The 17,711-nt window shown below is 43.2% G+C and overlaps 1 protein-coding gene across 3 annotated transcripts in view; it reads left to right on the top strand.

Annotated features, from left to right (window-relative positions):
* The window catches only part of kif21b (kinesin family member 21B), a 121,531-nt gene that overhangs the window by 34,724 nt on the left and 69,096 nt on the right, over positions 1–17,711 (top strand). For all 3 annotated transcript variants that reach the window (XM_080425203.1, XM_080425202.1, XM_080425201.1), the window contains exons 2-3: positions 12,398–12,620; positions 15,200–15,382. In XM_080425203.1, coding sequence (XP_080281329.1) covers positions 12,398–12,620; positions 15,200–15,382 — 406 coding nt within the window. The remainder of the gene's footprint in view (positions 1–12,397; positions 12,621–15,199; positions 15,383–17,711) is intronic.

The following is a 17,711-nucleotide window of genomic DNA, read 5'->3' as shown; positions in this document are numbered from 1 at the left end:
CAGGTGTCAGGCTATGTCAGGTGCCTGGACTGCTATATCAGCGGTCCAGGCCAGAAGAGGCCCTTTTTAACCAGAACACTGTTCACTTTTCAGACTACATGCTCAGCAATGTTCTGCAGCCTGTCAGTGATCAAATATATTTCAGTGATCAGAATTTATGTAACACATTTAATTTGCCAGGTACCTCATTTTTCTTTTATTTACAACTGAGAACAGCCATGGAGTTCCATGGCAGACTTCCCTTACAATGCACCCTTTACATAGACTCATCTGTGATGTTAGTAGATCAAGAGGCCTCGTTTCCACATTGTATGCATTTTTATCAGAATCTAATTATGGGTCCCTAGCTGTGGATACTTTATGGAGGAATGATATAGTGAATTTGGGGTCCTGATTTGGACTGGGACACGGTTTGGTCTAATACATTGCTGTCTTCTAGGAATCCAGATCATCAACAGATTCATTAAAATTTTGTTCACCGAACATATTTGACCCAACTGCACATTTTGTACTCCAAATGTTATTGGTACCTTTTTTCACATGGTTTGGGAATGTCCAAATGTTTCCTCTTTTTGGATTATGGTTGCGGCTAAACTGTCATTACTTTTGGGAGCTGATATTACACCTTCTCCATCTGTATTTATTTTAAATGATGTGTCCCGGCTACACCTGAACTGCACAAACAAGCGCATCTTCTTTGCTGGCTTAACAGCAGCAAAAGAAAATGGTAGCTACGAGGTGGAAACCTCCTCATACTCTAACATTTCGCCAGTGGGTTTTAACATTTTTAGATATAGTTTATTTAGAACTGTCAACGGCGAGGTTACATGGAGCAAGTGAGAGGAACATTGATATGTGGTCTAATGTCGCAGATAAGCTTAAAGGCTTGGTTTAAGTGTTGTACACAGTGTTATGACCTTGCACAGGTATAGGCATGGTGTTTGGCCCTTGAATTTCGAGACATTGTTGGTCCTGGGAGGGGTGGGTGGGTTTATTATTATTATTATTTTAATTAACCTTCTGTGTTGTTTTTAAGTTGTGTATGTGTTTGTATCTTGTTTTTGTTGAAAATGTATCCATTCAAACATAATTGTATTGCTGATATGATAATAAAAACATATTGATAACAAAAATATATATATATATATTTCAGTGACTATCTGTGAAAGAGCAAGTTAAATAAATCAACGGTGAACCTCCTGAACCATGGACCGTTATATTATCTTAACAGCAGTTGGATACAAAAGAGTGAATTGTACGAATAAGCTTAGTTTCTAGGCTTCCTTCAACCATTAGCCACCACTCTGCTACACAATGAAATCCTGAGTGTTCGTTTAACTGATTTGACTGTGTACCAGATCTCTCTCTCAAAGCCTGCGGTTTCCCTGAGGACAGAGCACGCTGCTCTGTGACTGTTAATGCGAGACGTGTGTGTGTGTGTGTGTGTGTGTGTGTGTGTGTGTGTGTGTGTGTGTGTGTGTGTGTGTGTGTGTGTGTGTGTGTGTGTGTGTGTGTGTGTGTGTGTGTGTGTGTGTGTGTGTGTGTGTGTGTGTGTGTGTGTGTGTGTGTGGACAATCTACAGGCGTGCTTCTCCTTGCAAATCCCTAAATGCAAAAAACGTTGCTGTCGGGTGGAAACCTTGTATGTCCAAAACCGTTGCTTTTTTATTATTATTTAAAAAACATAAAAAAGAGTGAAAATAGCTGATCTTCAAGCTCACAACGTGACGCATCGCGACATGTTGTTAGCTTGTAGATCTGCTATTTTTGTGCGACAGTCTTATATTATGAAGTAGGGTTATTAATAAGTTTAAATATGGAGATACAAGGTTTCTGCCCGACAGCAATGAAATGCCAATTTCTAATCCCAGCCAATCATAACTCTCGTCTGACAGGGAGTGGCTGCCCGGCAAGCCAATGATGACCCAGAATCAGGGGTGTGAAATAACTAAGTACGTTTATTCAAGTACTGTACTTAAGTACAATTTGAGGTATTTTTATAACTTGAGTATTACCAATATTCAATACAATACTTTTTACTCTACAACTATTTGAAAACTTAGTTACTAGTTACGTTGTAGCTTTCGATTATTATTACAAAACATACATTACCCACTTCAGCCCTATATACTTCGGCTATTTGAAAATAGCCGATCTACAAGCTCTCAACGCATTGTGAGCTTGTGGATCTGCCATTTTCAAAGATTTTTATACATAGGAAAACATGTGAAATGGGACCTTCCTGAGTACTTTTACTTTTGGTACTTTGAGTACATTTTGATGCCAATACTTTTGTACTTTTGTGAAGACCGAACTTTTACTTGTAACAGAGTATTTCTACATTGTGGAGTACTTTTTCCATCAATGCCCAGAATAGAGAATGAGACCCATATGCAGGTGCCAAGCCTGCCATCAATGGGCCCCGAGTAGCAATAAAATCCACTCTGTACAAACGATGCCAATACGATTCCATGCCAACTGTGTGTGTGTGTGTGTGTGTGTGTGTGTGTTACTATACTTGTGAGCAGTGGTGGAAAAAGGTAAAACATCTACTGATGCACATCGCACAAACTTGGACACATCATCAGTGTTGTTTCCTGGAGTCATTGGGTGTTTGGGGTCTTGCAACAGACACCCTCCTCCAGGCGACCCGACCGAGGCTGATCAGACCCCGGCCTGTGTCCAAGTGGCATGCTATACTGCCCCCACTGTCTCTTAAGGGCTTAGGGTAGCTGGTGAGATGTTAGCAGCAGGTGTTGGCGATGCCCGTTGGGAACTGAGTGCCGCGCTACGAGCTTGTATTTTGAAAAATCGAGAAAATTGGTGAAAATTGATGTATTTATATTCTTTTAAAGCAAACATTTTAACTCAAATCTTTGCTTCTGGGGTTCCCTGGAACAAAATATTTTGAGATGGGGGTCCGCGGCCAAATACATGAAAAAGTTTCATTTAGAAACAAACGTTTTTGTTTTCAGAAAACAGTTAGGATTTAGAAGACATTTATAAGAATCGGCCTCAGGTCTTAATGGGTTAATGACATCAGGGATGTCCTTATGTCAATAAAAGGGACACAGACAGATACTGTACACGCCAAGTCTGACGTCCATCAGTCTGATGCTTCTCCAGATGTGCGGCGGGGGGGGGGGGTGAAGTGGATATGTTGGAGATATGCAACGCACACACACACACACACACACACACACACACACACACACACACACACACACACACACACACACAGCGATTCTGTGCATCTATATAAATGTATATTTTAAATCAAGTGGTTAATCCCATGAGATCTTTTGTATCTCTCTCCCCTTCAACAACCACACCCCCCCCCTCCCCCCAAGGTCATTTGGTGGTCCAGGGCCAGCAGAGGAAGTCACACACACTGTGTTTTCATTCACACTCGACTCCATCCCTTTATCAGAGGAAAAACAACTTGTTAACGTTAGACTGTCGTCATCAACTTTCCTTGTCTTTGACTTGTTTTCTTCTACCTCCATCTTCCTCTTTCCGTCCTAAAAAACGGCTGAATATTTTGGGAAAGAGTCAAAACAGATTGATTATGCCGCCTTCTTCATGTGGGGCGACGGCCAAATCTATACTTTTATCCTCCGCTCCATGAAAATAACCGAATTTTCTGCTGGAAAATCTGTTGTGAAGTATAATTTATCCCCAAAGCTTCTCCTGGCCTCATTCAGACTTTGCTAAACCATCCAACGCTCATTTTTCAAGGGGGAAAATACAAATAGCAGCATCATTGTGTCCCATTACAGCACCAATTGTCAGGATAAAGGGCTGATTTATACTTAGTTGTGAGAGTACTTAGTCACGTACCGAAAATAGCAGATCAACAAGCTCACGACGCATCTCACATGCGACACATTGTGAGCTTTAGATCGGTTATTTCTGGCTCACGACACCTTTTTGTACGACTAAGCGTAGGTCAGGCTTCTTTTAGCCTGCCCCAGCGCATCTGATATCTGGTCTAGAGGGGCGGATTCAAAATCTCAGGAGAAAACATCCGTGGGCTCCTATTGGTTCACTGATCTATGCACCCGCCCCGCGCCCCTCCTCCTCCCCCAATGTGCAGCATTGAGAGCCCTGACGTCACAACATTTGGAGCGACGCCCACTGCACTCTGGTTGGTTGGGGAAATGAAAGGTTGACTCCCACTTCCTATGCCAGGAATGTGAACAGCTTGGTCCAGGCTCTTATTTTTGAGCAAAACGCAAAGGAAAATAAAAGCTTGGTGATCGAGGTTAGGCTTCTTCAGCCCTAAGCTGCTCTTGACGTCATTCAGACTTTTGCAGTCATTCAAACGCCTCTCTGTTCCTGCTGACTTCCTCTCTCTTTCTCTCTGTGGTTCCTCTTCCATCTCTCTCTTTCCCTGTCGTATTTCAACACTTCCTTTTCCCTGCACTTTTCATGAACCATTCATTTGAGGGCGTACTAATAAACTCATAAACTCATACAGTGTTGGCTTGTTAGCGAATGAGAATGAAGGGAGCTGAGTGCGGTGAGCGTGGAAACCCTGATTGCCGTGCCTGTCTGAACCGAATCGTGATGCTCGATAAACTACCATCATAAAATGACTGTGACGATCATGGCATTGATCCCCCAACACACATGGCTTCCAGCTGTGCTGAATATGCTGAATATGCTGCCGGTCCGTTGTGCCATCAGTGAGGGTAGAGGTGGAACCGATGGCATTCCTCTGGCAGATGACACTGATCACACTGGCATCTGCAGGACACACGCATAACAGATAACATGTGTATGGTTTTGAACATGAAGGCACAAAAGCATGGGAGAGATGTAGCCTGCATAGTATATTAACCCATTTCAGTCATTCTGAAACTTTTTAGGAATTCAAAATTATTCAACATTTTCAAGATTTTTCAAAATTTTTAAAAAATAGCAGATGTACAAGCTCGCCGCGTGGCACGAAGTGACGCGCTGTGAGCTTGTAGATCTAAAATGACACAGATGCTTTCGTGGTGTTAATGGTTCTCTTCCAAGATGTTTACTAGTCTGTGTGTGTGTGTCTGTGTTTATTTTATTTTAATGAGGCTGATCGTAATTAGCTTTGATAATGATCCCAACTTGTGAATCTGCTCACAGCTAGAGCTTAATGAGTTGACTCTGATTCTGTGTGTGCGTACGTTAGTGCGCGCGCGTGTGTGTGTGTGTGTGTGTGTGTGTGTGTGTTTCATGGAGATTGGATGAGGCCTGCCAACAATGCAGTGGGATAATAAACAACACAGAATATGTGTAAAGGAACGAGTGTGTGTGCGTGTGTGTGTGTTTTGTGTGTTTTGGGGCATAGTTTTAGACCCCTGGGTACTTTTAAAGCATTTTCCTATTAGTGAAAGTTGATGAGGGAAAGATAAGAGGGATTAATATGCTGCATCAGGCATCCATGTGACTGTCCTTATCTCTGCTTCTCATAACAGCAGTACAGTCACATCCACAATGTTACATTTGAGAGGGTAACTCGGATTTGTCTTTGTACTGAGGAATGTAATAGTGCTGGTATTTTTTGCTGCCCAACGTGTGTGTGTGTGTGTGTGTGTGTGTGTGTGTGTGTGTGTGTGTGTGTGTGTGTGTGTGTGTGTGTGTGTGTGTGTGTGTGTGTGTGTGTGTGTGTGTGTGTGTGTGTGTGTGTGTGTGTGTGTGTGTGTGTGTGTGTGTGTGTGTGTGTGTGTGTGTGTGCGCGTGCGTGCTACAGAAGGTGTGAAGTTTTGCTGTGCTGATCAATGTTATGGATCCTTTGGATCTTTTGTTGGACCAGCTGGCTTAAATGCTGAGGTTGATCCAGCTGAGCCCCTTTGTGTGTGGGTGTGTGCGTGCGCACGTTTGTGTGTGAATTGATTATTTATAGCCGTTCCATTTCCTGTCCCTGTGGATTAGTGGCAGTTTGTGTGTGTGGGGGGGTACTAGTGTATCTATTCTCATGTGATATATAGAGCCGTCCAAGACTCTGCATGAATTCAGCCATGTCTGTTGTGATTCTCTCTCTCTTTCTCTCATTCTCTGTCTGTCTGTCTGTCTGTCTGTCTGTCTGTCTGTCTGTCTGTCTGTCTGTCTGTCTGTCTGCCTCTCTGTCTCTCATATTATCTGTCCCTCTTGTCTGACTGTGTGTCTCTTTCTCTCTTGCTCTCTCTCTGTCTCTCCCTCTCTCTCTCTCTCTCTCTCTCTCTCTCTCTCTCCCTCTCCCTCTCTCTGTTCTCTCTCTCTCATATGCCTCTGACAGAGGTATGGGGGCAAGGAGAACGGTAAAGAGATAAAAGAAATGGGTGAACTGGTAATAAGGGTGTATTGCAGGTAAAAGATTGACAGAAATGATAATAAAGAAAGGGAGTCTACATGGCATGCCTCGGCCAAACGTACAGTACAGTACAGTAGTCAAGCCTGGTGTATCACAGGAGCTGGAGACAACACAGCATAATGTAGAGAACATACTGGAGCAGCCTGAGTCATGACTCTGATGATAATAAAACTCAGAGAGAGAGAGAGCGCACGCAAATAAAGTGTTATTACTTTCACACATGCACAGACAGACATACAGACAGACACACACACACACACACACACACACACACACACACACACACACACACACACACACACACACACACACACACACACACACACACACACACACACACACACACACACACACACACACACACACACACACACACACACACACACACACACACACAAACACACACACACACTGGCCTTTGCGGTGCACTGCGGGGGTATCATACAATACACCCTTTCTCTCCCATAACCTCTTGTGTGATTGGCTTGAACAGCGGTCTACTCTAATGGGATCTCTCTGTGGTCTCAGTGACATTAATCACAGAGTCACCTTCAGTAACCGGGCAGAGAATTCTCTCTCTGCACTCTGCTCTCTAAAGCATGTCCTTGTTGTCGGGGCAGAAACCTCTTATTTACATATTCAAACGTTTTGTCTTTTCTCTGTAAATTAACGCCCTACTTGATCATACTACAGTGCCACACAAAAGCATCAAAAGCAGCAGATCCACAAGCTTGTAGATCTGCTACGTTTGCAAAAAACAAAAAATTGAATCGTGAAAAGTAACAGTTTTGGACATATGAGGGTTCCACAGTATGATAGTTTATTACCAAGCTGTTTAAAACCACTTCAACCATGTACTTAGCAGTGGCGTTCCCAGAAATTACATTTAGGGCAGGCGAGATCCCCCCCCCCCTCCGAAGGGGGGGGGGGGGTACTCGGGGGGGGAAAATCTCGGGGGAAACAAGTTAACAACACAACAACACTACCTGACTACAAAACTGAAAAACGTTAATAAAAACAATAAGTAATCAATGTATGTATTTTTATTCTAAAAAAAAAGCAGCATTACAGAAAAGGCGAACATGATGTCCTGCACAAATTATTGACTCATTTCAACATTGCGATTACAACAGTAACAATAACAGCCAAATCAAATAGTTTTCAAGCATGTAGTGATGTCTCAAAACATGAGACGACGGGGCTTGCTGCACTTGAAAATATCTACAACTGAATCGTAGTTCAGACCTTCAGTTAACCATTGATACCTGGAACGCTTCTGTGTCACTTTAGATGTCTTTGGCTATTCAAAAATAGCAGATATACAAGTTCATAGCGCGGCACCGAGTGCCGCGCTATGAACTTGTAGATCTGCTATTTTTGAAAGATCGAGGAAAAAAAAATTGGGTTTTTCTTTCAAATTTTTTTTAGGATTTAGAAGACATTTCTAGAATCTTCTCAGGTCTTAATGGGTTAAATCTCTCTCAAACGCTAGGAGACACAGACTAGGCGAGAGGTTGTCGTTGTACTTCTGCGAGGACTTTTTATGCCAGGTGAGTAGCCTACAGGTGATGGCCCAGCTAGACCCCCACTCCTGGCACTCCTAGTACCCCATGAAGACAACGGCATACATGATTTGCATCACTATAGGCGCGGGTCGCTCTGCTGAATGGATACGGTAGTGATTGACTGCCTGCCCGCGTGAATGACGGCCGCTGTCTGTCAGTCTTTTACTTTATTTTCTAGGGGTGGCGAGATTTTAGTTGGGCAGGCGGCCGCCTGCCTTGCCTCTATGGTGGGTACGCCACTGGTACTTAGTTGATCATAATCAAAGGGGATTTGAGTTCTTTGGTCCACAAAGCCAAAGTGCATTTGTTTGAGACATTGACTTATTTATTTGTCTCAAAGGTCAAATCAGCCTTCATGACTTTAGAGGATATACAATTACCTAATGAACAGAGTTACAATTAGTGCAATTAGCGCAATCAATGTTAATTTAACTCTGAGAGTGTACACTAACTATCCATCATTTAGCTGGGGACCCCCTGGAACTCACTCAAGGCCCCGGACCCCACTTTGAGAACCAGCTTGTCCTAGTAGCCGCTACAGTATAACTATGATCTGAGCCCATGTGCTCGCTACCGTACCACCGACTTGAGTGTTCTTGTACTTCTCCCCATGATATCATGTACATTAACGCATAATCATCACCTAGAATATTGTCTCGACTCCTATTGCCTCATCAATTACCGATAACTCATTTGGCTGGCCGGTTCAAACTCTTCAACAAGACACTTCTTTAAAAAGAAATCAATTTGATTCTTTACGTACAGGGCAGTATACTAGTAGGCCTGTTCTTTGCTCAAAATAAATATCTTGGCCAAAAATAGCCTTATCTACGAGGACACGCTAGCTGTGAGCTTCTAGATCTGCTGTTTTTACTGAGGGATAATAGGGAGGGATAGCTATACGTAGGGCTCATGTGAATAGGGAGGGATAGCTATACGTAGGGCTCATGTGAATATGGAGGGATAGCTACATAGGGGCTCATGTGGTTAAGTGCTGTGCTGCGGGTTATTGTGCTGTTTAATTAGACTTCTTTTTTTTAATGCCTTCCTGTAAGACCTCCGCAATGATGATGCCTCCAGGCCTGAAGGAGAGTCACAAAACACTGTTGTCAGCTATGTGTGTGTGTGTGTGCGCCGCACATGTGTGTGTGTTGCATGTGTGTGTCGAGTACATGTGTGTGCTGTGGAGTACATGTGTGTGCGGTTGGTGCGTAATTAATGCTCTTACACTTTATTGAACAAGATTGCTCTGTCTTCCTGCCTCATCCCCCTTTCTCTCTTTCTCAGCGTGTGTGTGTGTGTTTTTGTGTGTGTGTGCGTGTGACAGTGACCTCTCGGCTTGTGGGCGGGCGTGGCTGAGAGGAACCATGTGTGAAGTGAAGATAGTGGGCTGTTTGTGTACAGTATGTATGTTGTGCGGTAACGAGGAAGGAATATGTATGTGTGTCCTCCACGCACGTCTGTCTGTCTGCCCACCGCCACTCTCCTCCTCCGCTATGTTGACCAGTAATGGTCTGGTTACTGGTAAAAAGGCCGTGTGTGTGTGTGTGTGTGTGTGTGTGTGTGTGTGTGTGTGTGTGTGTGTGTGTGTGTGTGTGTGTGTGTGTGTGTGTGTGTGTGTGTGTGTGTGTGTGTGTGTGTGTGTGTGTGTGTGTGTGTGTGTGTGTGTGTGTGTGTGTGTGTGTGTGTGTGTGTGTGTGTGTGTGTGTGTGTGTGTGTGTGTGTGTGTGTGCGCATCCCTGGAGGATTGGAGTTGGGGGTTTCAGAGTGTGTGTGTGTGGGGGGGGGGCAGACCATAGAGCCAGTACTTTGTTACATCGTCTTCTGTCGGGGGAAACCAAAAAATGTCCAAAACTGTTACTTTTGAATTAAGTATCAAGAGTAGCAGATCTACAAGCTCGAAACGTGACGCTGTAATATGATCAAGTAGGCCATCAATTTACGAAAAAACACAAAAAGTTAGAAAGTGGAGATATGAGGTTTCTCTGGCCGACAGAGACTACATGCTGGCTCATGGCTTTTTCCACAGCTTACAGTGATTACCTCCCCACTGTGTCCACACTGTCTCCCTGGAGGTCTTACATTAATACCCTGGCTGTGGAACAAACCATTATCTTTATTTTCATCGCAATATATGGTTGAAGGAATGATCTTTTTTTCTTTTTCGTGTCTTGTCCTTCAAGACCCATCCCTGCTGAAGACACTTAATTGTTAAAAATGTCATTAACTTCTCAATAACTGATTAACTGAAAGCTGCACGATCGGCACAATACAGTATACATAGTTATGTGTTCTTATACTGTACGTGCATTTCTCCGCAATGATGCGTCCAGGCTTGAAGGAGAGTCACAAAACACTGTTGTCAGCTGTGTGTGTATGCAGTACATGTGTGTGTGTGTGTGTGCTGTTGAGTACATGTGTGTGTGGTGAGGACATGTGTGTGCTGTTGAGTACATGTGTGCGACTGTACGCGTTTGTGTGCGTAATTACACTGTATTGAACAAGTCTTCCTGCCTTATCCCCCTTTCTCTCTCTGCGTTTTCTGTCTGTGTGTGTGTGTGTGTGTGTGTGCGTGCGTGTGTGTGATGGTGAGCCTCTACAATTATTTGTGTTCTGTAGCACAAGAGACAAAATAAAACATATCATGTACTAGTATGTTCACATTTCCCAAGCTATTTCATTATGTGCTGCCAATGTCATTTCCCCCTTCACTTCATGCCATTATTTAACATGTGGTGTATGCAGCACTGAAGTTCACGAATACTGACTAACTATTAGTCATTGTCGCGAATGTGAAATTAATTAATATTGAGCAACTGCATGCATGGCCTAATTCTCGCCTAAAATGTTATCAGAAAATCTTTTTTTGCTGGACTGTGTACAGCTTAAACACAGATCACTTCTGTCCTTTCTGCAGAGGAAAGCAAAGCTAGTGGAGTGGAGTTGAGCTGGTAAACTACACAATGGAAACGCACCGTTAGTCTTGCACCACTGTGTCTGGTGGTGAATAGTGTTCCATATTTCTAATGAACTATATGACTCTGTCTGGTGAATAGTGTTCCATATTTCTAATGAACTATATGACTCAGTAGAATCAGTACCACAAAGCTTTCCATCTAGCCCATCTTGAACTGGAAACATAGGCATAAATAAGAGTTTCACTATCACTTTTTCCTGCACAGTAATTGTGTTGTTGTGACAGTAAAGTTTGAATGATTGATTCTTGAAGGCCCATGCAGCATGTGTATTGTGTAGCAGTAGTGGCTCACAGGGTAATATCTCTCCCTCCCAAGGGGGAATTGCTCTTTAGGCTAGTGGTTAAGATGCTGGCTTTCCACGCGGGAGACCCAGGTTCGAATCCCGGGCGTCACACATGCATGTGAAAAGTGTAACAGTGCAGCATGCATGTGAAAAGTGCCACTTCTTCTATTGTACCTCTAGACTCTGATCAGTTTTTACCACACATCTGCTTATAGCCAAAAATAAACCTGATGCTAATTATTTACAGTAACTGGGCTGTGGTTCTTTCTGTCAGTGGTTTTCAAAGCTGGTTTTCTGACGACACGTCCTGGTTGTCTTCTGCTACATGCTACTGCATGTTGATGTACTAGTGTGCGTGAATCATCAACCATCATCAACCATCGTTCTCTATCTGATTTCTGGTTCTCTTTCAACATCTTCAAAGACAGACAGCAAAATGACTGGACCTTCTATGTTGTCCATGGAATTGTTCTTCACTTAATGAATTCTGCTCAACGTTCCCTGAGGTTGTGTGGAACGTGTGTGTGTGTGTATGTGTGAGCGGAGGAAACCAGAGAGGAACCCTTCCCTCGAGATATGTAGAATTAATTCAGACTCTTCTGATGGGAACCTTGTGCTGAAGCGTACAGAATATATACTGTATTGTCCCTGATTTATCAAGTTTGACACATGACCTCTATAGTAACCTGACCTATAGTCACAACCACACCTCAAAATCTTAATGTTAAACATAATAATGTTGGGGCGTTGCTGGCCTAGCGGTCCAGGGGCATACCACATATCCTGGTAATCCAGCTTGACAGTGTGTCGCGGGTTCGACTCCAGATCCCGACGACCTTTGCTGTGTGTCACCCCCCCATCTTTCTCCCATTTTCTGTCAGCCTACATTCCTATCAATAAAGGCAGAAAAAGACCCACAAATATATATATAAAAAAATACCATAATAATGTTCCAGCAAAATGAAGAACAGTTTAACTTTAAACACTTGAGCCCTATTTAATTTTTTCAGCTATTTGAAAGAGATTGTAGATCGAATAGAACTTATGAGAATTTTCTCCATGTTGGTTCTAAATCTGGGTGGTATAGATCATCCCCTAGTGTTGTGGCTGTGGGTGTCACTCGCTTTGGAAGGCCTTCTTTCCTCACACTGCAATCACACTGCAATCTGTCAAAAAAAATCATCTTTCCTCTTTGGAACCATTGTCTGACTCCGACTCTCTTCTTTTTCTCTCCACAGGATCCGCCCGCAGATGGCCAAGGAGAAGATCGAGGGCTGCCATGTTTGCACGCTGGTCACACCCGGAGAGCCCCAGGTTCTCCTGGGGAAGGACAAGGCCTTCACCTACGACTACGTGTTTGACATCAACTCGGAGCAGGAGCAGGTCTACCAGGCGTGCGTCCACAAGCTCATCGAGGGCTGCCTGGAGGGCTACAACGCCACCGTGTTCGCCTACGGACAGGTAGGAACCAGTAGTTGAATGACCGGATTATAGAAAGATGGCGGATTTGAAATCAACCAATGGCGTCACTTTGTCCATAATTTTTTTTACAGTCTATGGTTAAAACACAAACAAGAAAGTAAGGGCTGGCCGATATGACACGATTATTTAAAACTTTTGCCTCAATATAATAATTATTTTATTAAACAGTGAAAATAGCAGATCTACAAGCTCAGTTCTCAGACTAATCGATTTAGTCAATAATGAAAAATAATAATCTTTTAGAATGTTTTCGTGTTGATTCGTTTGATATAAATTATAAGAAAGAATTTGTTTATTCAATTAACCTACATGAAGTCGTTATTGGTTCAAATTTCCGTTTGGATATATTTTTTTGGTTAATTGCCCATGGCCCTAAAACACTGTTGTACAGTGTTGTGATCGCTCTCTAGTCTAGTCCGCGTGATGATCGATCATTTGATTGAATTACCTCTTCTGCAAGGAAGTGCAAGCTGGCAGAACAAGAAGACAATCACAACAGCCAGAGGTGGGCTGCCGGTGGAGCCTACTGGAGCGCGGTTCCCCTAGCTCTGAAGCTGCACGCACGCCCGCACATGCACCATTTGCAGTTTTTGCACCTCGCCAGTGGTGGAAAAAGTCCTCAAATGTTTTACTTAAGTAAAAGTATCAATACTGCAATGTAGAAGTGCTCCGTTACAAGTAATAGTCCGGAATTCAAAATGTACTTGAGTAAAAGCACAAGAGTATTGGTATCAAAATGTGTAAAAAAGTACTAAAAGTACTAAAATGTTTGAAAATAGCAGATCTACAAGCTCACAGCGTGTCGCGGTGTGACGCGTTGTGAGCTTGTTGATCGGTATAAAATGGGCCTAAAGTGGTTAATGTATGTTTTATAATGTAATAATTTATAACTGCAAAGTAACTAGTAACTTAAGTTTTCAAATAATTGTAGTGGAGTAAAAGTACAATATTTGCCTCTGAGATGTAGTAAAAGTATAGACAATTGGAAATACTCCAGCAAATTAAAAGTACCTCAAAATTGTACTTAAGTACAGTACTTGAGTATATGTACTTAGTTACTTTACACTACTGCACCTCGCTAACAAAACCTGCCGATCGACGCTGAGTGACACAGCTTGAATGAACGGGACTGACCGACCTGGCTGGATGCATATCAATGGTCCGTTGTAGGTGTCAGATGTTCTGTCTGAAGCAGTCAAAAGAGTTGGATAACAGTGGCTGATGGATTCATGAACTTGCATAATTATGACTAAAGTTCCCATTATGCAAGTAAATAGAATAAAATATATTGTGGGTTAATAAATAGGCCTACATATTAAAGAGGTTATTTCAATCGGCGATCACTCACGTGCACAAGCGCGTGCACGTGATGTAGCGCTCCACTAGCTAAAACATCCACAGCACATCCCTGACAACAGCATCACACCACATTCTGGAGTTTATGAAGCACACACAGTGAATTAACCAACATTATACAAGAGGATGTACGTCACAGTCATTTTTGGCATTAACGGTGATGCGTTCAGGAACGAGGCGTTTGTGCCTCGTTCCTAAATGATTCAAAAAGTTTCAAAAATAGCAGATATACAAGCTTGCTGCGTGGCACGAAGTGACATGCTGTGAGCTTGTATATCTGCTATTTTTAAATAGCCGCGGTAACACATTTTGCTGGGGGACCCCCTGGAACCCCTCCCAAGGACCCCTGGGGGTCCCTGCCGGAGCCCACTTTGAGAACCACTGCCGTAAGTTTCACTGAAGTGCCCAATAATAACGGTAAAGCACAAGTGTAATAATGCGATTATGCAGCAGATACAGTACCAACATAATAAAACATAATCATAATCAGAATTGATACTGTTAAATACAGACCCTACGTTTCGAAACCCAAGGAGCTGTTATTGAGTTCCTCAAGAGATAATCAGTGGCCTTGGAGGGCATGCGTTATTTTAGCTCAAAACACATGCAGGCCTGGCTTCTGGGTGAAAGGGCGAGAACTGATAGTAGGATTTAGTTATACAATGATCTGTACATGCATGATTTGGGCTTATGCAAATTGTTACACCTACAAGTAATTATTAATTGATAAAGTAGATAAAAACAGACCTATGAAGTATGTATTAATATTGTGTGGCAATTCGCCCTCAAAATAACAACTTTTTGCAAGTGTTATCTAAGTTTCCCTGGAAATACAGTACATGGGGTTTTGACTGAGACATGACTGACTGAGTCCCTGTTTACTCAGCCAGCCCAGAAGAACCATTGAGATGACTCTGGGCTGCATGGCCAAACAGGAGCTAATGAGTTAAATAGACGTTGTGACTTCCCCAAATTGAATCAGTAGTACCACATGTATAGAAAAACAAACCTTCTCTGTTAGCTCAATCACATTATAACTAAGATATCCGGGAAGCAAACAGTATCACAACACACACTAACACACATCCGCACACAAAAACAACACACAGTCAATGTAACCGAATAATCAAATCAGAACTTATTTTTTACTCAATAAAGAGTCCCAGTATAATTGATGAAATGTTTGTGTTTGGTATATTCAGACGGGTTCCGGGAAGACCTACACCATGGGGACGGGGTTTGACGTGAACGTGTGCGAGGACGAGACAGGGATCGTCCCGCGTGCCGTCCACCAGCTGTTCGAGGGCATCCGGAGCAGACGGGAACGTTCCCAGGAGGCTGGCATCCAGCCGCCCGAGTTTAAAGTCAGCGCCCAGTTCCTAGAGGTGAGGAGGACGCACCGACGCACCGACGAACACATGCACACACACACACACACACACACACACACACACACACACACACACACACACACACACACACACACACACACACACACACACACACACACACACACACAAATGCATTCATGCTCGCAGGGCCGCACATACACAGACGCACGAACACACTCAGTCACGCACTGATGCTCGCAGTAAAGTAAATCTTCCTGCCTGGAAGTAAATCTAATTTTCTACACAGCCTACACACGCACACACACACACACACACACACACACAAAGGCATTGAGTGGTCTCGACACAACAATGGGGGCACAGGGTCAAGAGGTTAGCTGACTGCTCAGCTGTTTCCACCTACTTAACCCCCCACGACACACACACACACACACACACACACACACACACACACACACACACACACACACACACACACACACACACACACACACACACACACACACACACACACACACACAATGCATTTGTTATCTGTTTGCCATCAACAGAGATATAAGCCAATGAGCTGCCAGCCTACAGATGTAACTAACCAACCCCATATATTGACAAATTATCAGATAGGTTAACAGCAGTTTGAGGATAAAACACTAAATACTCCAGCAATGGACTTATTTCCATTTTGGTCCTCTCACAAAGCGACATAAAAGCATGGCAGTTCATGAAAGTGACTGTCAGCTTATATTAATTTAAAAACCAATTTAAAACCGGTTAGCTACAGTCTTGTGTGACACAGACATAAAGGACAGAAACATAACTGCTGTCAGGCAGAAACCTCTTATCTAACTCCCCCCCCCCCCGTAAATTAACGTCCTGCTTCAGTGGTTTTCAACCTTTTTCATATCAAGGTCCATTATTTATTCAGCATTTGAGCCACGGAACCACCGTTTGATGAGAAATAGCCTCTCAGACCCAAGACTGGCTGTATTGATGTTGGTACCATAGGAGAGATAACAGGCAAACGTTGATCAAAATAACAATTATTTAAGTAATGCAGATGTTTAACAATAATTTAACTCTTGAGAGCGTAAAAATGAAACCAAATGGACCCCTACGGGTCCATTTGGTTTCATTTTACGCTCTCGAGAGTTAAAGATATATCTGATTAGGGTCCATTTGGTTACCAACTCTCCATCATTTAGCTGGGGACCACCTGGAACCCCTTCAAGGACCACTGGTGGTCCCTGGACCACTGGTTGAGAACCACTGCCCTACTTGATCATACTACAGCGTCACACAAAAGCTTTAAAAGTAGCAGATCTACAAGCTCGAAGCGCGGTGCGAAGCGACGTGTTTTGAGCTTGTAGATCTGCTGCTTTTGGCTACTTTGGAATTTGAATCCTGAAAAGTAACAGATTTGGACATATGAGGTTTTCACCCGAAAGAGTTCAATCTACCAGTGATCAAATTTTTATGAAGCACTCTCTGAAGGGGGCGGGGCAGAAACACTTGCCTGCCAGACAGACATCTCATGGGACTAATTACTTTTATTACTTTATTATTTATTATAGCTCATGACACCCACACCAGTAATGTTCAACCTTTTAATTTCAAGGACGCCCATTTGATACGATTTTTTCCCTCTTTGACCCCAATCTTCACCGTCAAACCTAGAGCCAGAGCGATACATATTGGTTTGACGGTATTATTTTATTACATTTTATGACATCAGTATTGGCAATTATTAGCAGCAATTATCGATAATGGGCTCTAATTAAATCGTCAAGGACCTGGGTTGACCAGATCTGTAGAGGGAGTTGAGTAAATAAAATAATTTCAAGCTTGTGGACATATTTTCTTTTCTTTATTTTTTTACTATAGTTCCTCGCGCGGTAGTGTAAGTTTCCGTAGCACTGTGCCTGGCAGAGTGTTAGAGAGCTATAACGCTCTGGACCAGAGCTAGGGGTCTCGGGACCCCAGGTTGAGAAACGGTGTCCTACACTCTTACTAGCCCATTTCCACCTCTGTTTGTTTTCTCTTACAAACCCCTCCGTCCTTCCCTCCCTCTCTCTCATCTGCTCTTCATCTTGTCTCCTGACACACTGGCTCATGGGTAATAATGTCATCTCGTCTCCTGACACACTGGCTCATGGGTAATAATGTCATCTCGTCTCCTGACACACTGGCTCATGGGTAATAATGTCGCAGTTAATGGCCAACATCAATCAGAGCCCACAATGCATTGGGGCGCTCCTGCCCCCTCTTTCAACGGTTGTCACTTCCTGTTTGTGTAAGAGATGGGACTGATCCTGTTCCTTTGTGTTACGCCCCATCTGCTTACACTTAATAATACTGTATGAAC

The sequence above is a fragment of the Gymnoscopelus braueri genome (assembly GCF_963280865.1).
Source record: "Gymnoscopelus braueri genome assembly, chromosome: 3".
Lineage (NCBI taxonomy): Eukaryota > Metazoa > Chordata > Actinopteri > Myctophiformes > Myctophidae > Gymnoscopelus > Gymnoscopelus braueri.
This window is presented reverse-complemented; position numbering and strand designations above follow the sequence as displayed.